Raw genomic sequence first — 23,462 nt, 5'->3', positions numbered from 1 at the left:
CAAGTAAACTTGAGCGCCGCCATTGAGGAGGAATCGCTCCTCCGAGCTCAGCGTAAGACGCAGCGGCTGTCAAGCGAGTATACCCGCGATAATCCAGACGAGTATCGCTGCACCTGGCGACCCAACTCTTGTGCTCACAGATCCTGGCGACGAGAAGATTCCTGAGCCGATAATGAGTCCCACTATCAGCGATAATCCGTTCAAGTATGTCAAAGTCTTGTTTTTCTCCAACGACCCTCCTCCCAAGCCGCCGCTCGGCCTCGATCTTGATGTTGGTGCTCCAATGGGAGCGTAACCTTCGGCACCAGCCGTCGAGCTTAAAGGGAACATATTGGCGGAGAAGTCAAAAGCTGAGGATACTGAATACGATCGATTCATCCTGTTTGCAGGATTGGCACTGTCCAGGGGGTCATCTTGTTCGAGCGACAGTCTCCGCGACGACGATATGCTGGGCCTCGAAGAGATCTCTGTAGCCCCCTCTTCGTTGAGCTGACTTGAGCTAGCCAAGGAAGCGAGTTCCAGCGAGTCTCTCATATTCGACGGGAGTCCGTAAGGCGGCGCCATTGTGGTGTATGTGTAGTTGTCCTTTCCCCCTCTTCCCAGCGACTAGTTAATCGACCAATCCGCCAAGATCGAGGAACCACGAGTATTCAATTCGAGTATTTCAGCTGTTAAAGACCAATGCGCATAGCGGTTCGTCGTCGCGCAAACTTGAAATGAATGTGTTGAGCGATCGGCAGCCGAAGGATCTGAGAAAGCAAGATCTGTGACGTAGAGATCTCGGTGGTCGGTAGTTGTTTTGAAGTCTTTTTGAAGCAGTCGAGATTGAAAAGATGGGGTATAAAAGCACAATTAAGAAAGTATTCGTATTCGTCAATAATTGATTGATTGATTGATTGCTCATGAAGTCTCTTTTCATTCAATACCAAAAAGGGGCAATGTTTGCTTCGTTATAGTGGAACAGGACAAAGAAAGAGGGCCAAGTTGAAAAGATAGGAGTCGGCTTTACCCAACTCATCACAAGGAAGCTTCTTTGTCAATGCAAGTGCTGCTTCGCTTTTCCTTTCCGCGTATGGATCAGAAACACATTACCAGTCTAGCCTCGCCCCTTGCTCTCTTCAGTGGGGCCCAGCCACTCGCACCGCCACATATTGCTTACCTTAGTCACTCGTTCATGATTAACGTCAAGTCCATGATCATCGCATTTCCGACAACCCTTCTCAAGCACCACAACACCATGGGCTCCAACGATTATGCTGCTGTCGGTGGCGGTGGCGCCCTGAAACTCAAAGGCGCCAAAATACACAAGAAAAAGAAGAAGCGCGACAAGACCGATCTTGAAAAGAATCTCGATACTGGAAACAAGGACGAAGAGAAGAGAAGGAAGAAGGATAGAGAGGAGCAAGAGCCCCACGATGAGGATGATGAGGACAAACCCGAAGTCCAAAAGACGGAGGCTCAAAAGCGCCACGAAGAGATAAAAAAGAAGAGGGCAGGTCTTTCATTGCCTTATATTGTTGATATCATGCTAACAAGTCTATAGCTGCTCAAACTCGCTGAGTCTTCAAGCTCGCGACCAGAACTTCTCAAAACACATAAGGAGCGTGTCGAAGAACTCAATACTTACTTGTCCAGATTGAGCGAGCATCACGATATGCCCAGGATTGGCCCCGGTTAAGGATATCAGGACAGAAGGTTGAGTTGGTGGCGAATGTGTGTAGGCGGATGGACGGGAGTTGTTGGCGCTTTTGGTTATACCCTCGAATTAAACAAATATCCCCACAAATGCTATCTGTTGCATTGATCTACGGCATTATCAGAACCAGTCACCTGGAGTCGCGTAATGTTCACCCCTTGCTGGGCTGAAAGAACCAAAACCCTGTGTCAAGGAGTAAAGGTCAAGACCATTACGCACAACATGACCACATCGATTTGCTTGGAAATAGGGAAAAGAAAATCGAATATGCAAACGCAAATGCTTGTATTCGCTCATGTACTATGCATTTTTAAATACGATCCATGTTCGGCATATATGCTGGACGCCATTAATGAACTAAATCTCCCCCAAGATACAACCGTATGTGGAAGTTCTTGTCTATTGATTAATCCCGTCTGATGCTGCCCCCAAGTCTATTATCCTGATTTTATACCCATGAAGAAAGGACCGTGATATTCATAAAGATGAACCCATTCTGAATTAACTGGTGCCCGCAACGGGACCACAAGTTCGTTCGTCACGGGATTCGCGTGACGTTTTCGCTGGATGCGAGGTAAGGTCAAGTGATCAATATTCCATTTACAGGAGTATGAAACCACCGAAGACCATACCCACGACTGCGGCAAGAACTGAACCGACGGATCGAGGAGCGGCATTCTGAAGGTCAGGGTTGCTGCCGGCAGTAGCTTCGGCCGAGGGAACAACCTCAACCCAAGAAGTCGAAGTCATGGTAGTAACGCCACCATCCTCAAGCGTAGAAGTGAAGGTCTTAGGCACAGCACTCGAAGTTCGTCTGGTACCTGTTCCGGTCACAGTGCTTCGGTCAGACTTAGTCTCAGTCGCGCTTTCGGCATTGTCTGAGGTTTGTGAAGCCTCGTCTGTCTGAGTTGCGGTTTCCTGGTCGCCTGTCTCAATGTTAGCATATACGCTCAAATGGTAACCGTTTGCAAAAGTGTGTAGTCAACGCGGAGGCAATCAAGGGTCAAAAGACATTTTCAAGTTTTGGCGCACTTGCGATAGTCACGAAGTCAAGGCAACAGGTTGTGGAGATGGCACGAAACAGTAATATCACAACAGGTTTGGGGAATTGGATTCGCAGCAATGTCCCTGGAAAGAGCCCTGTTGCTGCTCGTCCGTCCCACATACCGGTGGTCGTCTCTGTCTCCTCTGAAGCCTGGGAGGCTGTTTCCGACTCTTGAGTTGGCCCGGAAGCTGACTCAGAAGTTAAGTCGGAGAGGACAGTGGTAGCTTCGGCGACAGTGGACGAGGGAACGGTGGCAGTTTCGATAACAGTGGAAGTATCATCAAGGGCGGTGGATTGAAGGGTCTCACCCGAAGAAGCCGTCTCGGACGGTAATTCAGAAAAAGAGGAGGTATCAGGCAAAGAAGTTCTTCGAGTAGACGTACTGGCAGCAGTGGAGGTTGCAGCACTAGGAGCAGAAGGATTGGAAGTTGAAGCACGAGAAGAGGGAGCAGTCTCAGAAGGTTCCTCTTCCGAAACGGACGTACCAGTGGCAGTGGCCTCGGAATCATCGGTGGTCGATTCAGGGGAAGAGTCCTCAGTGGACTCAGGTCGGTTCTCCGTGGTCCTGCGGGTGGTTCGCTGTGTAGAAGCAGCTGTGGATGCAGGCTCAGTAGGCTCCCCTTGAGATTCCGTGGCAGAAGGAGATGCTTCAGTAGCTGAGTCCTCGGTAGGTCGGGCAGTGGCAGAAGGTGGGCCTGTATCCGGGTTAGAGGTGGGTTCCTCAGGTTCTGAGCTCGCAGGGCGCGAGGGTGAGGAAGGCTCACTGGTGGCAGATGGCTGAGTAACTGACGGTTGAGCCTGGGTGTTTGAGGCCTCATCTGTGGCGCTGGCCTGGTCGGTTGACTCTTCGGCGGTAGCGGAAGGCTGAGCAGCAGTCTCGCTAGCCTCGTTCGTAGCAGTGGGTTGCTGTACGGTGTTTGAAGCACCACCAGAGGCTCCGCCTGAAGAGCCGCCCGAGGGAGCATTGGAAGCACCATCAGAAGCGGCATCGGTAGGGCCAGTGCCCTGCTCTGTATCGGTAGGCGCTGGTGTGTTTTGTCGTCGAACCATTTGGGCCATGGAATCGGAAAGATTTGGTCGATGAGCGTTCATGCCATGCTTTCCAACAACATCACCATGGCGGAGGTGTCCAGGGCAGAATCGGGTAGCACCTCCAATGGATGCTACACCGACGCCCAGAAGACAGCAAGCGGCCAAAGCAATCAAGGCCTTGCCAGCTGGGGATATCCTTCTGGTCTTTGTCCGTGGGATGGCCTGGGCAGATTCCGAATCCTGGAGTAGTGCTTCCTTTGACGACATGGTCCTCTCTTCTCGGTCAGTGCTCAACAATCCTGCTTCCATGCTGTAGTCGTTCTTGTTGTCGACAGATGCCATGATGTAGAAGTGAGTGAGAAGGTTTGAAGGATGGGAGAAGGTTGAGTTTTGTAAATTGAGCAGGGTGATATCAGGCCCGAAGAAGACTGGAGACGGATATGCAGAGGACGTTTAGCGGCTGAGAATAGTCCAGAATTGCGGACCCAAGACAGATGGCAGCTTTTTTGGGTTTGCTATTTGGGGATGGTACGCGAGACGACTGGCTGAGAGCAGGTGGTGAGGTTGAGGAGGCGAGATCCCAGACGGTGAGTGGTGAAGACAGTGCAGCAAACAAGCTAGGGTTCAAGAACGTGCAGACGACAGCCGGCAAGAGGGGTGATTCCCTTTATCGATGATGAAGAGTGTCGTGTGCCAAGCAGACAGGAGGTGGCTCTAGCGTCCGAGAGAGGAGTCTGCTCGGTTCTATGAATGGAGACACAGCTTGATGATGAGAAGATGAGAGAAGCAAAAGGGACCAAGAAGCGAATGGTGTGCCGCCTGCCGGTACTGTAAGCAATTGACAGTCGACCGAAGCGTTTGCGGAGTGTGAGCGAGGGAGTGGAGGAAGTGGAGGAAGTGGAGTGATGGGTGTTACACGAGCTGAGTCCGTCACGTCAAGCCAACTGCGAGATTGAACTCAAGTTCAGGGCGAGGACGAGGAGAGTTTGGTGTTAAATGCAACCTGTGGTGGTCAATCGTGGGTAGATGAGGGGGATCTGTCCTGCTAAAAGCCCCGGGACCTAAATTAGTCTTGGCAGGAGGAGGCTGAGCTGCAGACAACTATCACAATGGTCTAAGTCAGCTGTTTTCCTATTTGCTGCTGTGTCTTTGTTTTTGTCTGCTGAGTGGCAAAGGCCAAAGGCTGTTGGAGATCTAGACAAAATCGCTATGCGTGTTTCTTTTTTAGGCTTGGGAGGGAGCCGCTTGCAGTTGTTAACGACAGCCACCCGGGCACTAGACAAAAAGCTAGGCCTCGTCTAGCGCTTCTGTCGTCCCGCCAAGTTCAGCCGGCGGCCGGCTACACCTCCGTCTACTGGAAACCCAGTCGTAGAGGGAGGGTTGAGCACTGAGCAGCCCGGGGAGCCTGGAAGGGATGGGCTTTGGTGGAGTTTGGGTGCCCAAGGGCGGCTCAACAAGGCCTGTCTAGCCCTCATTTCTTGTCAGTAAACACAGTCCAAGACATGAGGCGTGCTGACTGCTTGACCTGAAGTTGACCAGAGATGAGCTGAAGCACTGACTGTCTGATAACAAGGGCACAACTGCTCATTCTTGGAACATCCAATTGCTATAGAAACTTAAAGAAAGGTTTCAGCCATTGTTTAGTATTGGCCGATACAAGCTGGGCCATCAACAGAAGTCGGTTGTCACAATTCCGATATGCGACCTTTGGTATGGTTGGTTCTTGGTTCTTGCTACACAGGCGTTCAACTTCATCGCCATGTAATCAGTTGCACGAGTATTTTTGTCGATGGTGGGCACCGTTGCCACATCCGTGACCCCCTGGTACCTGTCCTTCAGTTGCTCAGACGGCGGCGCCTCAATCAACCGTACGCCGCTAAGATACGAACCTTCATGACCTTTGTGATGTCACTGTGGATGTAACGGCAGACGGACGGGCTTGTATAAGAGGAGTATTGTGTGATTGTCTCCGTATGAACCCATCATGCTGCTCTTCGTATTCTTTAAAAAGCTCCTGAGACCCATGGGAAGTAAATTGACAGATTGGAGAGGAAGGGTATAGTAGAAGGGCAACAAGGGGTGAGAAATCGCCTCGTTCCCAGGTGAATACGAGGAATCGCCATAAAAAACTGAGCATCGAGGCGGGTCAACATTCGGGCCCAAGTCATTGGTCCCAAGATGATGCTCTGTTTTTTTTTTTGCCCGCATGGCCCCGATCCTCATTCCATGTTTGACCCACTTGATTTGTCCCCTGAACCCTGCCCCTGACCTTGGTGTTGTCTTTCCATCTCCACCTTCTCTTATCCAAGCCTTTCGGAGTGTTGATCGTGTCTTGCAACTTGGGGCCGTGATTATGAACACAATCAATTGACCTGGTCTGGAGATATGATCACCTCTGTGCAGCAGTGATGCATATCGACCATCAAGCAACTTGTCAGCGTGAAACTCGTTGCTGATGTTTTGCCATGAATCTTTGTTCTATGACACGCCCGGTTGAGACTTGTAATGGTTGCTCTTAATTGTCGTGATAAGCGACCAGGTGTGATATCTTTCAACTTTGAACTTGATTATTTGTGCCAACGTCTTTGTTCGTGTGACGGATCGACAAATTCGCCAACTGCGATGACGGAGATGCGCAATATCAAACTGCAATACGATGGGGAATTTCGGTTGATCCTTATTTTTGGTGCTTTTTGTCATAGGATGGAGTACGGAAACGTGCACAGTCCTTGTCTCCGGCGGCGTGTCCGTCCAAACGAAGCAAATTTTGGTGCCAAGCAGATATGATGTATGCAACCGGATCTGGCGGCTCAACAATTCTGTGTCAGAATTGTTGTTGACCGTTGATGATCAGTTTCTGCGAGATGATGCTCAGCCAATATCGTGTCATTCACAAAGCTCCACGCGGCCTACCTAGTTCTGGATACCTAGTAGGTAATGTCGATTCCGCCAACGTGGACCAGTGCATCTGAAAAAGAGAATGGCTGGCATAGATGAAATTCTATTGGGTCGTATGCAACCATGTTTGCACTGTAACCTCAGCTGTAACGATTAACCAAATCGCTGTTCAAGTCACTACACCCAAACTCGGAGCATGAAACTCCAGTCTTTTGTGAGAGCAGAAATACATACTAACTAATTGTGTTTTTGGATGTCTCCTCTGAATGGCAGCAAGCCAGCACGCACTTACGAGATGCTTCTTGGTTGTGAGACGCGCCAATGCAGCCATAGAGGCCTAGTATCAGTTGGTAGACCAACCAGAAACCACAATCAGACACAAATTGCTGTCAAAGTGCAACTGTCTCGAGACAAGCAAGTAGCAAGTTGGCTTTTAGGTTTTAGACCCAACTCTGAACCAATGGGATTGCCAAGGTTCGGTTTTGAGCTATGACTTGCGGTATAAAGATAAATGATTGTATAGTCTGGCGATAGTTAGCAATGGCCAAATGGCTTGCTGTTGTTGAATCAGCGGATATAGTTTGTAGACCATTCATCTGACATAACCAACAAGGTCCAGTTGACGTATGTATCATCCTTGTAAATGCTGGACACCTTAGACTAGAGGGCCTCGGTACAGATTGCTGCACTGCCTGTCTGCCTGTGCTGAAGGTCCAGGATGGGCGTGGGGAGACAGCTCAGGGTCCCACTGGCTGAAGGTTGAATGTATGTCTAAATTTAGACCACTCGGAAGCCCCAGTGGTTCGATCCGTCAGACTTGCGATACGATCTGATTGATAGTGAGTGACACTCACTGGTGCTGTGAGCTGTCGGTATCATCATTCCTGTTTTCTCTTCCCATGCACCTAGTAAAGAAGGTTGTGCATGTGATTTTGTTTCATTGCCGCTTTCTCCTGCTCTCCAAGGGATGGAAAAAAAACATTTGAGTTTGTTCTCTAAGACAAGGGAAGGAATCAAAAAGTTTATTAAGCAAGGAGAAATTTAGCGACGGCACTGGAATGTTGCAATATGAGGATTCAAAGGATATAGAAATTGGTAAGAAACATGAAGGGAGATACAAGATCAAAACAATTGGTTGGGTCTACCGAGCCCTTTAATTGTCATTGAATATTTACCTCATATAGGGTGTTTCTGTCAACTTCATCGATTCGATAGTGAATTTGTTCAAGGGGTTACCTGCATATGACATTGAGCCCCTCTAGGGGAGGTAAGAAAACTCGAAATCTTTAATGCTAAGTGACAAATAGACTTGAGTAAATCTGGTATATGCTTAGGAAGATTCTTGCCTAATTACTTTAGTACTTGAACCCAAGGTCCAAAGTTTTCTTGCTCCTCAAAGCCACGATCGATTGACGTGGCTCATGAGTGGCCGTGCCTTATGCATGCTGCTGACTGATTGAAGTTAGCTGACGAAACGCCCGATGGACAAGTCCACTATCACATGTGGACGAGGACAGATGCTCGAGCTTCTTCCAACAAAATCGACAACGTGGAGATAACTCCACTGACAGGAATAGCCTCTGATTCAAATCATTCTCACTCTCGTTATTCATCAATTTGATCCATTTGTTCGCGACACTCTCCTTGAAACGTGCTTGAGGCGCATACGCAGCCCTGTTGTCTTCCCATGATTGATATCGAGGTACCTTCAATACCCTCGTCATGACAGAACATCTCAGCCCCGACTCTTTAAATACCCTCGACCCCGACGAACAAGACAGCCTTCGAGTTCGATCGCGATCGCCTCACCCGTACCATCATCAGAATATAGACCTTCCGCATCTCTCAGATCGTTTTACACTGAGGAACCGCCAAGCGCAATCCGCCAAGACCGGTGACGCTGCTCCCCACGAACCATCGCCTACGGCATGGCCAAGTTTTCTCAAGGACTCGCCGCAGACGAGCGACAGCGGCTCCGAAGCTGACGACGAACATTATCTAAAAGGCTTACCGGCGCCAAAAGCAAACTTGCACAAAGGATTAAGAGGTCTCAATGAACCGCTGTCTGGCTTTTCAACACCTCTTCCATCACCGGCGCTTCTTGATAGTCATGCCATTCGCACCGTAGACAAGCCGCCCATGCCTACCGAGACACCGGAAACGAAACGTCTGCTCGAAGCCCTCAAAAAACGAAGAAGAGTCGTTGTTCGACGCATAACTGAGGCTGGCATTGTTTTAGCGCTGGGTCTGATGGTAGCTTCAAATTCCCAGGTATTGCAGCTCATAAAAATCTGGGGAAAAGGTATGCGCATTGCCTTCCTTCTCATAGCTTTGAAATAACCATTATAGATATTCTACTCTGTGGTCTTGTATATGCGGGACTACTCGCTTTGTATCCTGTCCGAGTCGTCGCTTGGGCATACCGTAACAGGACACCATCTCACCCAATACCTCTCGAGCTTCCTGCGCACTTCGACCCCGCTCCCATATTATACCCTTCGGCGATTACTCTATATGTCTCGCTTCTTATTTCGTCAAGCAACCCAGCAGCGATTCTACCTAACCTTATTCTGAGCCTTGCTTCCATTCCGCAGAGCGTTATTCCCAAGGTCGATCCTTATGCTACATATGATGTACTAGCATGGGGCCTAACTTGCATTCCATTAATCTGGAGCCCAAAGCAGCGTGAATACTTCGAAAGCAAGCACCCGGAATCTTTTATTTCAGGAGAAACAGCTATTCTACTGTATCCTCTTCACCAAACTTTGTGTGTGACATTGCACTATCTCACTACAACTAGTCTCTTGACAGCTGAGCTCCAGCTCTTGTCAATCGCACTTATTAACGTTTTGCTTCTAGCTTCTTCACCCCAGGTTCTGATTCTCAAAGCCCTGTTGTGGGGTGGCGGTCTTTCTCTCCTATTCTTTTGTGGACGTATCATAAGCTGGGGAATTGCTTTGGCCAGAGTGCCGAAATGGAGATTTCGGAGAGTGTCAGTCTCTCAGCGGCCGCCACTCTGGAAGAGCTTCAAACAAATTTTCTCGCTACGACGGCTGAAGCACGAATTATTAAGACCAGAGTATGAGGATGCTGTGTATGATACAATTGGCTCATCCGAGGACGAGGCAGGCCCATTGTTCAAGAAGCCTACTCGAGTTCGAACCCTTGGACCAAGCTCCCCGAACCCAGCAGAACCTGATAGTGATCCCTCTTCGCCCACGGCTGCAGATGGTTTCGGAAACTGGTCTTTTGCACGGAGACATACCTTACCACACCTTGATCATGGAAATCGACGTAACGCGACGCATACTCCTTCAGGGCGCAAAAAGCGAGCAACTTCCATGTCCGTTCGGCCCTTCTTCAAGCTTACTCAAGAGCAAGCGACTTTGAGGAAATGGCTCTATGCTGGATACGTCTACTTGAGTATAATAGCTATCATCCTTGGTGGCATTCGAACTTATGTACAATGGTATGCCCTAGATGGCAATGAGCCTATTGGTTGGGCTTTGGGATATCTCTTCGGCGACTGGTCTTGGTTCCGATATCAAGTTGTCAGTCTGAACTTGGAAAGATGGATATGCCTGCCTCCGCGAATTGACCCCACAGACGACAAGCAATGCCACTCTGGTTGGGTACAGCACGTTCGCCATAACGACTTTGGAGAAGCAAACACTCGACTTCTGTTGAGTACTTACTGGATGGGCATCTTGATTCTCGGGCTCATTATCGTCTTCCGTCTGAAGGACATCTATGAGGTCGATACACGGCGGAAGGTGTTCCACTTTATGATGGTTGGCATGTTTTTGCCCGCAACCTTTGTCGATCCCACGTATGCAGCTCTTGCCCTGTCTCTAATTCTTGCGGTCTTCTTGATCCTGGATCTTCTGCGAGCAAGTCAGCTACCTCCACTATCAAAGCCCATTGCCTCATTCCTAGCACCATACGTCGACGGCAGAGACTTCCGTGGTCCAGTTGTCATCTCGCACATCTTTCTTCTAATTGGGTGCGCAATTCCTCTCTGGCTGGGCCTTGCTTCTCTACCACGCTCTGGATCCGGCTACCTCTCTGGCTGGGAAGTCACAACTCGAGATGTCAGTCTTGTCTCCGGAGTTATCTGCGTGGGTTTAGGAGACGCAGCTGCTTCTCTTATCGGTCGTCGATATGGACGTCGGAAGTGGCTCTGGGGAGGCGGTAAGAGCCTCGAGGGCAGCGTCGCCTTCGCTGTGGCTGTCATGCTGGGACTCGGTGCCGCTAGTATGTGGTTGAGAATCGGTGGTTGGCCTGCTGCAGGTGAACAGCCTGGAGTGATTGTTGGCACACGAAACGCTGCGATGTGCGCCTCCATGGCGAGCTTGACGGAGGCTGTTCTTACTGGCGGCAACGACAACGTCATCGTACCAGTGGTGTTGTGGACATGTGTGAAAAGCCTGGGTGTTTGATATAAAAGTACATCAAAGGTGGCGTTCCGGTGGTTTCTTTAAGACGGATGCTTGATATAGAGAGCAAAACATGGCAGACGGCTGCATAGACGACGTAATGTTCATGACAGACTTGAAGATAGTCTCAATTTAGGGTATTTATTCCCCTACATGTTTTAGTTATACCCCTTTTTCAATTACAATAATGTAACTCAACTCTCTCGTGATATCTTATGCTCTCCCGACACCAGCGCCCATGCACCTTTGTTATGCTTCCGATTCTATATGTTACACTGGTTTTACATTATGACATGAGATCCTCCAGGATTGCCTCTAGCTCGTCTTTTCTAAACGGCAAGCTCAGCAACTCTGTTCCTAGAGCGTCCTTCATACTCGTGATTATTTGATGGTCATGAAATCTAGTCTTCGTTAGTCATGATTGTGTAACGGAAGGCGACAATGAACGTACTCTTTCAGCAAGGTTCGGAAAGCCATCTCGGAACTGCAGATGAACTCTTCCACGGCCTTGTTGTACACCATTCGATACTCAACACCAGTTGGCTCATCGCCGCTGTCGCCCTCCTCCTCAATAGCAATGAGCACCTCGCCCACCAAGAGGCGGAACAAATTCTTGGCGTTCTCGGGCAAACTTCGTAAAACAAACGCAACACCTTCTCTACCATTGACTCGGTGAGCATTCCTCCCGAGAAGCTCGTGTACCTCATCCACAACATTCAGCTCGGCACCATATGGGGCAAAGGTCGTGCAGTCGTGGAACACCATATTAAACGCAGATCGCACACCTATGTCCCATAGTAGTGCAAAGTCTGGTGTATCAGCTGAGCACACCAACCGTATTTGAGGATGCGCCGCGAGTTGCGCTAGAGCAGACTGCGAACCGGATTTACGAAGAGGCGCTGCATCGATTGAGTTAACAACAAGAGTCAATGTTGAAGACGTTGTGGCGAGGTGTGATAGAATGGCAGGGACCATGACGGCAGGTTGCGTTAGAGGAATGCGGTGACTTGGATCAACAGCCGCACCAATTGTGCTCAACACCTCGCGCATAGTGGTGTTGTGGGCGTAACCATTGATTATAACAATCTTGTCCCCCTTCTCCTTCCTAATGGAAGAGTACAAGTGATCGGCAAGCTTATGCAGGAGACGTCGCTTCGAGCCATAACCATATAGACACAAACTGAACCCTTGCGATAACTCAAACGCCCATTGCGGGAATGATTCGGCATGTAGACTCTCCAAAAATTCGATATCGGCCTCATGGTGATCCTGAGTTTCCCGCATAATAGTAAAGTATTCGTCGTGTGTAAGTAGGACGAGTGATCCCAGAGTATTATTCGAAGTCTTCGCCCGCCCAGGTTTGTTGTGCGCAAAGTATAATTCGTGAGGAGGCAAGTCGCGAGGAGGAGTCGGAGACCGAGCTGGTGCTTTCCGCTGAGCTTTTCGGCGAGGTGTCGATTTCGAAGGTGTCGCAGCTTCATCTACACCTGATGCTTCTGTGGAAATGGCAATGTCGCCCTCGAGCGCTTCGTCTTCACTAGATTCGTAGATTTGCTGCGCAAGACCATCGTATTCCTCCTCATCCGTAAGGTCGTCGCCAACAACATGTTCTATGAGAGCTCTCGTACTCTTTCGCTTGGCAGATCTATCTGCTCCTCCAGGTGTTGCTCCATTCAGAGCAATGGGCGTTTTCTTGTTTGGCGTTTCAAAAAGAGCAGTACGGTTTGCTTTCGGTGTGGGAGTTTCGCCATTCACAGCCTTCTTTGGTGGTCTCCCTCGTCGTTTTGGTGCAGGTTTAGGGGTTTCATCTGGGTCGACTCTTGATAATGATTCGGATGAACTTGCATCACTGTCTCCTATCACATCTCGGTGGATTCCTTCTGTATGACCATTCGTTCCGGTGGTGGCTTTGGGCGAATGATGAGCTGCACTTCGTTGTCGCTTTACTGGTGATGTTTCGAGGTCGCTTTCGGGAATGGGTTCGAGATCTTGGTGCCCTCGTTTTCGTAAGGATCTTGGAAGATCTTGTTGAGTATCAGGCTGAGGTACTGCCTTTTTTGGAGGCATTTTGTGATCGCTGAGGCTGGCGGAATCACTTGAGTTTCCCGAAAGCCAACTTTTTGTAATTGTTGATGTAGTTTCTGGAATCGGTAAAATGAATACAGAGCCCAGGCGCGTGGTAACTACTAGTAACGCGCCTGCTAAATTGGCAGTGGCGCTTGTGGCGCCAATGCATGTGGCGCGAGCTTCACTTCCAACGACAATTCATTTTCACATGCTCTCTAGACTAAGTTATACGGATTTTATAGACAACGGAACGATGTTGAATCTAAATCTATCAGCCTCATTAAATATCACAAGGCTTATCTTTAAGCCGAGTCTGTGTCTACCTCATCACACAGTCTCAACTTTTAATGACTTGCCGATTCCTCTAGAAAAAGGCTTGCAAAAAGATGGTCGAAAAGTAGAGATCAAGGCTGTTGTTCTCGACAAAGACGATTGCTTTGCTTATCCTGATAGTATTGAGGTGTATGATTCTTACAAGGTGCCTATAATTTGTACCCCGCCTGATACTCAAGATTGTCTGCTAAATTGGAGCATAGACTCACTTCGAAAAGTTAAGGTTGGCTTATCCTGGTCGCAAGTTACTTGTGGTGTCAAATACTGCTGGAGCAACGTCATGGGATAAGAATTTGAAGCTAGCTGCAGAGGTCGAAGAGAACACAGGAATCACTGTGCTCTCGCACTCGGTCAAGAAGCCAGGTTGTGGCCAAGAGATCATGGAATATTTCAAAAAGCACCCAGAGACAGGAGTGACGGATCCTGCACATGTTGCGTTCGTCGGTGATAGACTGACGACCGACATGATGCTTGCAAATATGACAGGAGGGTGGGGTTTTTGGGTGAGAGACGGAGTAATACCTCTGGAAAAGAAGAGTATCGTGAGTCGCTGTCAGCCCCTCAACAGACGGTAAATCGTCATAAGGCAACAACTGGCAACAACTGACAACACTAGTTCTCGAGATTGGAACGACCTTTGGCTTCTTTCCTCTTTGCTAGGGGTATTAGTGCTCCTGAACCCCGCAGCATCTTTGAGGAGTAGTCATGTCGGAAGGTGTCGAAGGGAAAAGTCAGAGTCAAACGGCTCGTCTGAACTTCTCCGTTTACATTGAATCACAATGCGACCTGCTCCATTGTCCTTCATTCAGTACGGGCACCTGACCTTTGATAAGCATTCGCATGGCTTAAGCAGACAATGCAAACGGGACTGAATCACTCATCTATTGTCCTGAGCCTATAAAGCTGCGTTCGTGATCTTCATTCTTTACTCTGATCCTCTTTCCGCACTACCATTCGATATAGGCATCGTCGCTTGCCTTATATACTCTGCCTGTTGTACTTCGTTATCGTCACTTTTTTATATACTTGCTTCTTCACTCTCCTCTCTTCTTTGGTCCACCCTAACATTGGGCCTCAACCATGGGTGGAAAGACTTGGTCGGTAGACGAAGAACGAATGCTCTGGGAAGTCGTTGTTCCTCGCTCAGTAGCTGCTGCTAACCCAGCTGATCGAGGCATGAGCTGGGAGCAATGCGCGCAATATATGAACGACAATGCTGGTGACATCGCCCAACGCAACTATACTAAGAACATGTTATGTGAGTTACCTATGCGCTTCCAATACCTTCTAAGGTTTCTGCTGACTCTGATAGACGAGCATCACTACCAGAACATTGTCAAGGGTGGTTCTTCCCCGAATGCTGGCCCATTTGTTGAACGGCACCTACGCTTGATCGGTTAGTCTGGTACGATTTCCCCTTCGATTCCAAGGTTCTAACAGATAACAGAATGGTACAAGAACCATAGATCACCTCCACCGGCTAGCCCCCCTCCAGTTCCGCGACCCCTTCAAAACCCTGAACTTACCGCGCTTTTGAGCGAGCAGTCGAAGCCCAAGAGACGACGGGGCAAGAATGCAACCAAGACTCGAGTCGCGGAGAATCGAAATGCACTGCCCACTATCGATGAGGATGGACCTGGACCTGGACTGAGTGGCTCAGGCACATCCAGCGTCCAATATGTTCGTTCGTTCGCTCCGTACGATTGGGCTCAGCAGCAGTCTTTTGAAGAAAACCAGTCACCACCAGATGACCCGAGGGCGAAGTATGCACTCGATTTTCGCCCGCTGCCCAGAACAGTGCGTGCTGCCAGACCTGGAGGCAACTTCTTGAGTCGACCCATGGAGAAATTGGAAGGCGGGCTTTGGCGCCTCGTACCTGAAACTCGAGAGAACGAGAACCTTGGAGAATCGATGTCCATGGTTCCACGAAACAGCAATGTCCAGGCTCGACATTCCAGGGCGCAGGAGGAAAGCTCATGGACTCGGCCATATACTGGGCCCCCTCAGCGGTCCCCTCAGGGACCTCAAGGAGGGAGTCTACCTTCTATCCGTCAAACATTTCCTTTCATCAACTTTAGGCAGCCTCCGAACTCAGCCCCTCTTCGTGAGACATCACATCAGACTGGCAAGCGCGGCTACAGTGGTGGCCAGGACCAGAATCAGGCCCCTAAGCGACGAAGACTTCCTGACCGCCCTGTCCCCCGTCAAAGCAACCAGCAGCCATCGAGCCAGAGAAAATGAATCATGGATAATTATGGACGACGGGTTGGCCCACATTGTGGCAAGAAGACCTAGACATTGGACGAGGACGAGTGAGAGATTGAGAGCGGGACGTAAATTGTAGTCAAAGGGGATGCATGAAGAGACTTTTTTTTTGAGCTTTGAAGATATGTGACTAGGAGGATAATTGCTGAGACTTGACAAGAGGAAATGTATTATTAGAGCAACAACTTGAGGGCAGCAGTTTGTTATGACAGCCTTGTTGATATTTGAAACAAACAACAGTTATGCAAATCCCGGAATTAATTTTCCCATGAGCCCGTGACCTCAACTTCGTTTCCTCCTTTGCTTGTTCTTTTACATCTTCTAACCTTTGAACAATAAAACTGATTGATTGTCTATCCGGGCGGGCCCGCCGAAGTCGGCATGGTGGGGCCGGATCTCCGACAACGCCCCCCGAAAGGCGGTGATACTTGGCAGAAATAATCTCCCGAAAGATTTCCCCAGAGAATCTCAAGTCCATCCGGCCGTAGCTAAACCCGCCCTCCCACTTTAACGACCGTGTTCCTCATCTCATCTAATCACAACCATGAACTTCCCGGGAATGACACCTTCAGGCGGCGCCGCCGCACCGCCTGGGATCGGCGGGCCTCAAGATCCTAATGTTAAAGCTGTACGTGGATGCGCAACTTGCTCGGAATTTCGCGGGGCGCATAGCTGACTTTGAGAAATATAGGTTCAATCTGCGATGGAGTCTTGTTTTGGAAAGTCAGTCATGTCGGGAGTTATGGGATTCGGTATGGGTGGTTTATTCGGAATGTTCATGGCCTCTGTGCGTTCTATCTCCAACTTCGAGCCGTCATCCCAAGCTAATATCCCTGCCAGATGTCCTACGATACACCTTACCACACAGCCGCCCCCGGTAGCCCGCAAAGCACAATCACATCGCTTCCTCTCAAGCAACAACTCAAGATCGGATTCAAGGATATGGGAACACGATCATGGTCTATGGCCAAGAACTTCGGAAAAGTTGGCGCTTTGTACTCTGGCGTAGAGTGCGGTATCGAGGGCCTGCGAGCGAAGAACGATCTTACCAACAGTGTCGCCGCAGGATGTTTGACGGGTGGTATTCTGGCCAAGAATGCTGGCCCTCAAGCTGCTGCAGGTGGTTGTTTGGCTTTCGCAGCATTCAGTGCGGCCATCGATGCATACATGCGATCACCACCCAAGGACGACTAAATGCTGGCAGCTGATATAAACAAAATTGGGGTTCGAATAAGCGGGTTAAGAGATGTATAAATATGCTTGGATTTTCTACAGACGTGGGAGTTTACGGTAATCATATTCTAGAGCATAGGGCGGCGTTGGGAGACGGACTCTCTCCTCTTTTGGAATCTTCGCCACTGAATGTACGAAGGCGGCACAAGGATAGATATGGAGATGATGATATGGCACTTGTATTAACAGGTATTTTAAGACCCGCACTTCATAGAGGAACTGCTCATGCAGAGTCCACGAGTCTACACTGTAATCTTAGCAAAAGAATTTATTTCTGCAATGACTGTCTATCTCATAAATGCAACCTGAAGACCCCTTTGTTCTTAACGCCGCGCTTTCAAAAGAGCAAACAGCACACGTTCAGCTCTGGACATACTCAGACTCAACTTGCTTGGTATACTTGAAAAGTGCCAAACTCCCAATACGCATTCTTAAATGCTTCAGGATTGTTGGCAACGAGATCAGTGCATTTGCCCGAACCTGAAAATTGTCAGCATTACTTCCTTACAAGTATATGGGCCAACTTACATCCAGAGTTGTCCCAAACGTGATAGACGAGACTGCCACACAGGTCGATATTGGCAATGATACTCTGGTTCTTGAAGTGCGTGCCAATGTTGCAATGTGTGTTGGGAAAGTCGGCAACAGCAGTACCCCAAGTGTCGGGCTTTGGGTTGTTTCCTTTAATATCTGATGGTATAGAGTCTCTGCCGAACTGCCACATGCGGATGCCTTCATGCCGCCATTCAACCGCCATCACACCTCCCCCATTCTTATTGAAGACAGTGCCGTATCCCGCAGGCTCTGACAGAACGCCACAGCCTGCATTATCGTCCTTTTCGTGGTTGCAGTTTTTCTGCAGTGTCTTACCTGTGTCCTCGCGGCGTACGTCCATTGAGCAGTCGCCGGTAGTGTGCAAGGTCATTTGATTCCCATCTTCGGCTTTGTTTGTCGACTCCATCACATCAATTTCTCCATGATTCGGCCAGTTGAAAGGGTCTGTAAGCCAAAGGGCTGGCCATGTGCCGCAGCCATAGGGAGTATGCTTGACGTCGAAGATGAAAAGGCCGTTCTCGTATGTCTTCTTGGACTCGATTCGAACAGAAAAGCGACCAGTAGATGCATTAGGCTTGTCGTTGGGGCCGACAGAAGTGTCGACTTTGATAACGGCAGTGCTGGGCGAAGCATATGTGAGATTCTGGAGAGTGTTAGTTGAACATGATACTAAGTAGTGTTTTGTTTTGTGGCCAGCAGGGGTTCCTTACAAGAAGCTCTGCTTGCGCTTTTGGAACGTAATGAACGAAGCCCTCAGCTGAAAAGAGGCGTTAGTACTGCAACCCTTGAAGTAGGAGGTAGTTCTTACTGGGGTCGTATCCTGTGAAATAGTTGAACTGATCAAAGAAGGATTCACCCCCATCTGGGCAGTGGTTAGCGGGTCTTTTCATCCAAGCTGAGGATGATAGGCACTTACATGTATCTTTCAAGCTGTACGATAATGGTGTGTAGTCTGGATATATATTCTTTCTAGCTTTTCCCACGGCGACAGCAACAATTATTATCACTATGACAATGATGACTATGATAATAGCAGCCCAGACTCTCTTTCGCCAGTACCGAGGATTCCACCAGGGCATTGTTGAGCTCGCATGACGGACTTCCTGGCCTTTACGAGCCAGCATTATCTCGTCGTAAATTGGAGGTATCTCTCCAGGCTTGACGCCAGATGAATACCGCGACATGTTGACGAAGTTGAAAATGGAAGAACTGGAGAAATAGGTGAGTGAAGAGTTGAAGCTGGAGTTGCTTGTATCAAGTGATGAATGACAAAAGAACAAGAGGAGTGAAGAGAAGAGAAGAGAGTTGGTGATAGATAGAATGGAATGCAATGCAGAAGAGATGGATGTTGATGGAGATGGGTTGTCTCAGCCTCGAGTACACCCTCTCAGAAGCATATGAATCAAGTTTCTTTTTTTATTCACAGGAAGGAGGAAGTGAGGAATTTCTGTTGAAACATTTGAGGGAGCAAAGCAGCTCTCCTCCTTCCTTCAAGACTGTGCAGCTGCAGATGGTCGGGCGCACATCCAAGGCAGCCCGTGGGTGATTCACAATCCCTTTCTATAAGACGAGGTAAGGTACCTACCTGAGAAATGGGAAAGTTTATTGGGCATTTGACGTAGGTATCATGAGCAGCAAATCAATATACAAGGGTACTTAACGGCACTCGCCCGCCCATGGGGCATCCCCCACATGCCGTCTTTCCGATCTGCCTACTCCCTAGCGCATGCATCGCTTTGGTGTGGGCTGAAGTTCGATGCTGATGATGATATCCGCGTAGCCGTGCAGCCGTGTTAGCCATGAGAGGGTTCAGGGGTAACACGAGAGACCACAAACAAAACCACTGATAAGTCAGAGTCTCAACAACGTTTCCGAAATCACTACAAAAATAGTTCGTGTTGATTGCATTATCTACTTTGTCTCAAGGGATAGCTTAAATTCGGAAATGGCTGCTAAGAGATAGCGAGACGCGTAATCTGCAGACCAATAACTGACAGAAGCGTGTAAACTCAACACTACCATGAATCGATGACCGGAAATACGGCCTGGCAACGCGTCATTTTACTGATGTCTTTATTTATAATCTCCACTGAAAAGAACGAGCTCGAATTATTTAAGTTCGAGAGCTCAGTGGACATTGTCTTATTTTGGTGCCGACGCTAACAGAAATTGAGGATAACTTACACAGGCCTGAGACGTACGAGACATGCCGTGAAGCCGAGAGCCGCTTACAACTTGTCTGAGGGGATAGAAAATGATGTTGTCGCGTGCAAGGGACTCGGCTACCATTGCAACATAACTAGACATAGCTCCTCTAGCTCCTATAAGAAATATCAAGGGAGCGTTTAAAATGCTACCAAGTATCACGCCTCGCTCATCGTCCATGTAACATATCAAGATCTCCGATTCCAAATCCCACTCCGCCAGTAGATCCTCGACTGTAATAACAAAAAGATTTCGTACAAAAGACATCCAGTGCCTCCCAGCATGGGTTAGACAGTCAATGTCTTTGAAATAGCCACAACAGCACAAAGCCATGCCCCAAGATCAGTCGTTAACATCCTCAAATGATTAACAGCCAACCATCTCTCCAGCATCCCAACATTATCCGTCCCCTCAACAGCGCAATTATCCTCCCACAGCGCCCTGAGCTTCCACGCTACAGCAGGCACATATGCAAGATGTCCCAGCGCCAGTGCAGCAGACCAGCCGTACCAAAATAGTGAGCCGCGAGACCGGAGTAAAGCGCGGTCAGTCCAGATATTGACGATCGAAGTGCTGAATGTTAGGCCAATGAAAGTGAGGACCGCCCATGGGCCTGAACCGTAGAAATTACTGATGTAGCCTGGGAGGATCTCATTGGCCTTCTTGCGCTCAATGGGAGACTTGGTGAAGAGGGTGAGGAAGAAACTTTGGTCACGGGCGAACCAGAGTGTGATGCTTGATGAGACGAGGGGAGCTGTTAAGAGGAGGACCCTAGGGTTGAAAAACGCCCCAGAGGCCATTTTGATGCAGCTGAATTGATTAAAAGGTACAAGACTGAAATCAACTGAGCTGTGAGTCTCGATACTCAATGAGAAGATTTTGCTTAACTTCAAGGCCAGTTTTATATAAATTAGTCTTGGAGAGTAAAAGCCTCCGAAAAACATCGACTTTATGCGACCCTGGGATGTTACTGTTGCTTCTCTCATCATGGCGATCCTTCAAACCCTCCTCACGCGCTACTACGACGCCAAACCCTCCGATCCTGCAGAAACTGATAACCGAATAATTTCGAAAGATCAGCCCTGTCGTACGATGTCGGAAAATCTAGCATCACGTCTCCTGATTATTTTCTTGTCCCAAGAAATCATAAATTTCATTTTAATAATCGTTGCTAATTAGGTAGGTATACAGCTCATGTTCTACTCAACCTCCAACCTAAGTGCATCATACTGAACATACACTGATGTTGGCAGCACAGCAGACTCATAGTTCGTAGCGTTGTAAGGCAAGCTCAGAATGATCTCATTCTCACCCTTCTTCAGCAACTTGGCATCAAACTCGAATTTATGAGCGATATTGTAGCAGCTCACTGAGGAGCGAACAGCACAGGAGCTGCTGTGGTCGTAACTTAAAAAGGTCAGCATAGCTCATCTTCGAGAGATCCAGGTTCGACTTACGGAATAACCCAAGGCTCAAGATCCTTGCCGTTGATGTTCACGGTATACATGAGGTTCGAGTGAGGCTCAGAAGCATTGTAGATATCCGTGTTTCCAGCAGCAGTCTTGGCACCCGCAAGTTGAACGGTAAAAGTCGCATGCTTCTTGTGCTTGACCTGCGACTCCTTCAGATCGAAGGCAATAGTCCAGTTGTTGACATTGCCGTCGCCAACATACTGCTCTGGGCGTACGGAGTTGCCCTTTCCTCCGAAAACACTCCAGTGGACGTAGTTGAGATCCTTGCCGACATCGCTCTCGCCAACCTTGAAGTTGACACCCTCAGGGAAGTCCTTGACAAAGTCCCAGTTGGCCCAGTAGATACGGTACTGTTCCGGCTGCAGCGGCTTGGATGTATCGGGCTCGAAGCCATGGCGGTATTCACCAGAGGTCTTGTCAGGAGTACCAATTCGCCAGAGTTCCTTGCCTGCGGACTCTTCCCTCCAGCGGACATTCTTCTTCTCAGTCTTGCCAGCCTTGATCTTGACCTTGTCCTGAGTGTATTGTCCAAAAATGTTATCGGCATAGACGGTAAGACGATATGTTCCAGACTTGACTCGAGGAATAGTAGCACGGCCGCTCTCATCGAGGTTAGCCCAGTACTGGTAGGCCTTTGTGTCGAAGACATTGTCTTGGAAGTCCACGCCGCTCTGTGCGAGAACAGCAATGGCATTCGTGGCCCCCTTGGGAAGATCGACCTTGACCTCGAAGGACCCTCTGGATTTCGTTGGTACGTAGTTAGGAACGTGCTTTGCAATTGAATCGTAGAAATCGGCATTCCACTCAGGGTCAGCGTATTGAGCTGCATCGGCCTGGGCTTTCAAGATGTCGGTCTCTCCGGGGAAGCGGTTGAAGTGGAAGTATTGCTACGAGAAGTTAGAGAAATTAATATGCTAGATGCTTCAGATAGACTTACAGGTCCAAATGTTCGGTCAAATCCATTGGTAATGTTGGGCTACACAGGTTAGTTCTAGTCTTAATAGAGAAGTGAGTGGACTGACCGTTTGATCTCCATGATGGTTAGAGCTAATATAGTTGTAAAGAATACCATCAACAACCAAATCAGAATGCAGGGGTCCACCAAAGTAGGTGTCTTTGGTGTTCATGACAAGCCAAGCACCATATGCATCTCCATCTTCGGTTTTGGAACCATCAGCGAACCTTTTATCTGTCAGTCAAATATCCCAAAATGCCGAGACGCATGAAACTCACAGTCCATAAGCATCAATATCACGCCAGCTGTCTTGGAACGTATACTTGGTAAAGTAATCCGCTTCCTGCTTAACATAGGGATCATTGGGTGTGTTTCCTAGATACCATGTAGCATCTTGTACCACAACCTGCTTCTCCTTTGCTTCCTTGCCCGGGAGAGGCGCATATTGCTTCGTGTTGGTCAGGAGATGAGTCCACATGTCGTTATTCGGTCGGAAGAGGGTTCGAAGCTCCTGAAGGTTGCGAAGGAAGGGCTGCTCCTCGTTGTGATACGCGACTCGGCTGAAGGTATGGAGCCCAGTTTCTCCATCTCTCAAGAACCAGTATTGCTCCAGAACCTGACCTGTCTCGGTGTACGTGTCGGACATGACGATACCGCCATAGTCCTTACCCTTGCCATCTTTACCCTTGAAGAGTTTGTACTCAGGGGCCACGGAACCCGGCGTCCAGAATCCCTTGGGCGTGCAGTAACAATCAAGGTAAGGTCCAATGCCTGTAGATCCAGATGGGCTACCGAGAAGGTTCGTTCCGTCAAGAGTGAGCTTTACAATGGCGCCGCCCTTCTTCTGAACAGCCGCATATAGTCGGTCGTTTGAAATCACCAACTGTGTATCGGTCTCGGTCGCATTGAGAACCGCAGCTACCAATTGAGGTGCCTGAATCAACGAAACGAGGAAAGCTGCCGAAAGCTTGCGGAACTTCATGGTCAAGGCTGCAATGGGTGTAAGTGGCAGAAGCTATCGATCAACAACTCCAGGACGATCAATGCGACCCCAACTCTCTTTATAACTACAGAATTCACCCATGACCCCACAAATAACCCCCAACAACCTTGTGGGGGATGAAGCTTTCATGAGAAGGTGAGCGTAGCTTGGTCATGTATTTCCCCATGGGGACGTTGTCGATCACATCTTTTCAGGCTAAGACCGAACTTTAGCAAATTATTCGGGAGAAATAAAAGCCCCTTGCTCTCGGTTTTCGGGTCAAAGATC

At 48.9% G+C, this 23,462-nt stretch overlaps 11 protein-coding genes across 16 annotated transcripts in view; 5 read left to right on the top strand and 6 right to left on the bottom strand.

Annotated features, from left to right (window-relative positions):
- FOXG_07840 (amino acid transporter) overlaps positions 1-914 on the bottom strand; it is a gene marked incomplete at its 3' end in the record, with an annotated part of 2,437 nt that extends 1,523 nt beyond the window's left edge. Inside the window, exon 1 of the mRNA XM_018386494.1 lies at positions 84-914. Within this exon, the coding sequence (XP_018243668.1) occupies positions 84-564 (481 nt within the window). The 5' untranslated portion in view covers positions 565-914. The remainder of the gene's footprint in view (positions 1-83) is intronic.
- Positions 915-1,072: 158 nt separating this feature from the next.
- Positions 1,073-1,678, top strand: FOXG_07839 (uncharacterized protein; the record flags this gene model as incomplete). Its single annotated transcript, XM_018386493.1, has 2 exons — positions 1,073-1,516; positions 1,544-1,678. The coding sequence occupies 2 exons, from the start codon at positions 1,073-1,075 to the stop codon at positions 1,676-1,678; spliced, it is 579 nt and encodes a 192-aa protein (XP_018243667.1).
- A 229-nt stretch (positions 1,679-1,907) lies between these two features.
- FOXG_19545 (uncharacterized protein) lies at positions 1,908-8,006 on the bottom strand. The gene is made up of 5 exons (XM_018399782.1): positions 6,906-8,006; positions 6,687-6,803; positions 3,506-6,630; positions 3,227-3,436; positions 1,908-2,622 (listed from the first exon to the last, which is right to left on the bottom strand). Exons 3-5 carry the CDS (start codon positions 4,113-4,115, stop codon positions 2,297-2,299), a joined length of 1,146 nt encoding a protein of 381 aa, XP_018243666.1. The 5' UTR covers positions 4,116-6,630; positions 6,687-6,803; positions 6,906-8,006; the 3' UTR covers positions 1,908-2,296.
- Positions 7,847-11,331, top strand: FOXG_07836 (uncharacterized protein). The gene is made up of 3 exons (XM_018386492.1): positions 7,847-7,984; positions 8,031-8,973; positions 9,021-11,331. Exons 2-3 carry the CDS (start codon positions 8,394-8,396, stop codon positions 11,108-11,110), a joined length of 2,670 nt encoding a protein of 889 aa, XP_018243665.1. The 5' UTR covers positions 7,847-7,984; positions 8,031-8,393; the 3' UTR covers positions 11,111-11,331.
- Positions 11,332-11,393: 62 nt separating this feature from the next.
- On the bottom strand, positions 11,394-13,250 carry FOXG_07835 (origin recognition complex subunit 2; the record flags this gene model as incomplete). The annotated part of the gene is made up of 2 exons (XM_018386491.1): positions 11,559-13,250; positions 11,394-11,508 (listed from the first exon to the last, which is right to left on the bottom strand). The coding sequence occupies exons 1-2, from the start codon at positions 13,172-13,174 to the stop codon at positions 11,394-11,396; spliced, it is 1,731 nt and encodes a 576-aa protein (XP_018243664.1). The 5' UTR covers positions 13,175-13,250.
- A 177-nt stretch (positions 13,251-13,427) lies between these two features.
- Positions 13,428-14,361, top strand: FOXG_07834 (HAD superfamily (subfamily IIIA) phosphatase; the record flags this gene model as incomplete). Its single annotated transcript, XM_018386490.1, has 3 exons — positions 13,428-13,652; positions 13,711-14,049; positions 14,320-14,361. Coding segments are annotated over 3 exons (606 nt in total), but the record flags the coding sequence as incomplete, so codon positions are not given.
- A 226-nt stretch (positions 14,362-14,587) lies between these two features.
- FOXG_07833 (uncharacterized protein) lies at positions 14,588-15,748 on the top strand (the record flags this gene model as incomplete). The annotated part of the gene is made up of 3 exons (XM_018386489.1): positions 14,588-14,765; positions 14,820-14,903; positions 14,955-15,748. 3 exons carry the CDS (start codon positions 14,588-14,590, stop codon positions 15,746-15,748), a joined length of 1,056 nt encoding a protein of 351 aa, XP_018243662.1.
- Positions 15,749-16,241: 493 nt separating this feature from the next.
- FOXG_07832 (uncharacterized protein) lies at positions 16,242-19,190 on the top strand. Of its 2 annotated transcripts, XM_018386487.1 has the most exons (3): positions 16,242-16,400; positions 16,464-16,559; positions 16,613-19,190. In XM_018386487.1, the coding sequence occupies exons 1-3, from the start codon at positions 16,317-16,319 to the stop codon at positions 16,964-16,966; spliced, it is 534 nt and encodes a 177-aa protein (XP_018243660.1). In that variant the 5' UTR covers positions 16,242-16,316; the 3' UTR covers positions 16,967-19,190. The 2 variants fall into 2 exon arrangements, with proteins under 2 accessions (XP_018243660.1, XP_018243661.1); XM_018386488.1 differs by having other exon boundaries at positions 16,242-16,559.
- Positions 17,247-19,447, bottom strand: FOXG_07831 (uncharacterized protein). Of its 4 annotated transcripts, XM_018386484.1 has the most exons (5): positions 18,477-19,447; positions 18,369-18,422; positions 18,271-18,317; positions 17,534-18,203; positions 17,247-17,485 (listed from the first exon to the last, which is right to left on the bottom strand). In XM_018386484.1, exons 1-5 carry the CDS (start codon positions 18,742-18,744, stop codon positions 17,388-17,390), a joined length of 1,137 nt encoding a protein of 378 aa, XP_018243657.1. In that variant the 5' UTR covers positions 18,745-19,447; the 3' UTR covers positions 17,247-17,387. The 4 variants fall into 4 exon arrangements, with proteins under 4 accessions (XP_018243657.1, XP_018243659.1, XP_018243656.1 ...); XM_018386486.1 differs by having other exon boundaries at positions 17,259-18,203; positions 18,477-19,270; XM_018386483.1 differs by having other exon boundaries at positions 17,259-17,485; positions 18,369-19,190.
- A 254-nt stretch (positions 19,448-19,701) lies between these two features.
- On the bottom strand, positions 19,702-20,750 carry FOXG_07830 (uncharacterized protein). Its single transcript, XM_018386482.1, has one exon. The coding sequence runs from the start codon at positions 20,707-20,709 to the stop codon at positions 20,053-20,055; it is 657 nt and encodes a 218-aa protein (XP_018243655.1). The 5' UTR covers positions 20,710-20,750; the 3' UTR covers positions 19,702-20,052.
- Positions 20,751-20,878: 128 nt separating this feature from the next.
- FOXG_07829 (uncharacterized protein) lies at positions 20,879-23,204 on the bottom strand. Of its 2 annotated transcripts, XM_018386480.1 has the most exons (5): positions 22,471-23,204; positions 22,260-22,419; positions 22,175-22,213; positions 21,223-22,124; positions 20,879-21,172 (listed from the first exon to the last, which is right to left on the bottom strand). In XM_018386480.1, exons 1-5 carry the CDS (start codon positions 23,172-23,174, stop codon positions 20,965-20,967), a joined length of 2,013 nt encoding a protein of 670 aa, XP_018243653.1. In that variant the 5' UTR covers positions 23,175-23,204; the 3' UTR covers positions 20,879-20,964. The 2 variants fall into 2 exon arrangements, with proteins under 2 accessions (XP_018243653.1, XP_018243654.1); XM_018386481.1 differs by having other exon boundaries at positions 20,879-22,124.
- Between the last annotated feature and the right edge of the window lie 258 nt (positions 23,205-23,462).

The sequence above is a fragment of the Fusarium oxysporum genome, chromosome 4 (genome assembly GCF_000149955.1).
Source record: "Fusarium oxysporum f. sp. lycopersici 4287 chromosome 4, whole genome shotgun sequence".
NCBI lineage: Eukaryota > Fungi > Ascomycota > Sordariomycetes > Hypocreales > Nectriaceae > Fusarium > Fusarium oxysporum.
Note: the sequence above shows the minus strand (reverse complement) of the source record. Positions and strands in the feature narration are given on the sequence as shown.

Bases quoted from the DNA above. Each gene is read 5' to 3' on its own strand.
- FOXG_19545 (XM_018399782.1), bottom strand. From the start codon at position 4,115: ATGGCATCTGTCGACAACAAGAACGACTACAGCATGGAAGCAGGATTG. The intron at 3,437-3,505 runs GTGAGCCTTCCT...ACCCGGATACAG, and splicing joins TACTCAGCCATCTGCCACCA to GCCCACCTTCTGCCACTGCC. The intron at 2,623-3,226 runs GTACGTCCGTTT...ACATTGAGACAG, and splicing joins TTCCGAGGCCACTGCCACTG to GCGACCAGGAAACCGCAACT.
- FOXG_07836 (XM_018386492.1), top strand. From the start codon at position 8,394: ATGACAGAACATCTCAGCCCCGACTCTTTAAATACCCTCGACCCCGAC. The intron at 8,974-9,020 runs GTATGCGCATTG...TAACCATTATAG, and splicing joins CATAAAAATCTGGGGAAAAG to ATATTCTACTCTGTGGTCTT.
- FOXG_07832 (XM_018386487.1), top strand. From the start codon at position 16,317: ATGAACTTCCCGGGAATGACACCTTCAGGCGGCGCCGCCGCACCGCCT. The intron at 16,401-16,463 runs GTACGTGGATGC...TGAGAAATATAG, and splicing joins AAGATCCTAATGTTAAAGCT to GTTCAATCTGCGATGGAGTC. The intron at 16,560-16,612 runs GTGCGTTCTATC...TATCCCTGCCAG, and splicing joins TCGGAATGTTCATGGCCTCT to ATGTCCTACGATACACCTTA.
- FOXG_07831 (XM_018386483.1), bottom strand. From the start codon at position 18,744: ATGTCGCGGTATTCATCTGGCGTCAAGCCTGGAGAGATACCTCCAATT. The intron at 18,318-18,368 runs GTAAGAACTACC...GCCTCTTTTCAG, and splicing joins TTTCACAGGATACGACCCCA to CTGAGGGCTTCGTTCATTAC. The intron at 18,204-18,270 runs GTAAGGAACCCC...AACACTCTCCAG, and splicing joins AAGCGCAAGCAGAGCTTCTT to AATCTCACATATGCTTCGCC.
- FOXG_07830 (XM_018386482.1), bottom strand. From the start codon at position 20,709: ATGTTTTTCGGAGGCTTTTACTCTCCAAGACTAATTTATATAAAACTG.
- FOXG_07829 (XM_018386480.1), bottom strand. From the start codon at position 23,174: ATGAAGTTCCGCAAGCTTTCGGCAGCTTTCCTCGTTTCGTTGATTCAG. The intron at 22,125-22,174 runs GTAAGTCTATCT...AACTTCTCGTAG, and splicing joins TTGACCGAACATTTGGACCT to CAATACTTCCACTTCAACCG. The intron at 21,173-21,222 runs GTAAGTCGAACC...GACCTTTTTAAG, and splicing joins CTTGAGCCTTGGGTTATTCC to TTACGACCACAGCAGCTCCT.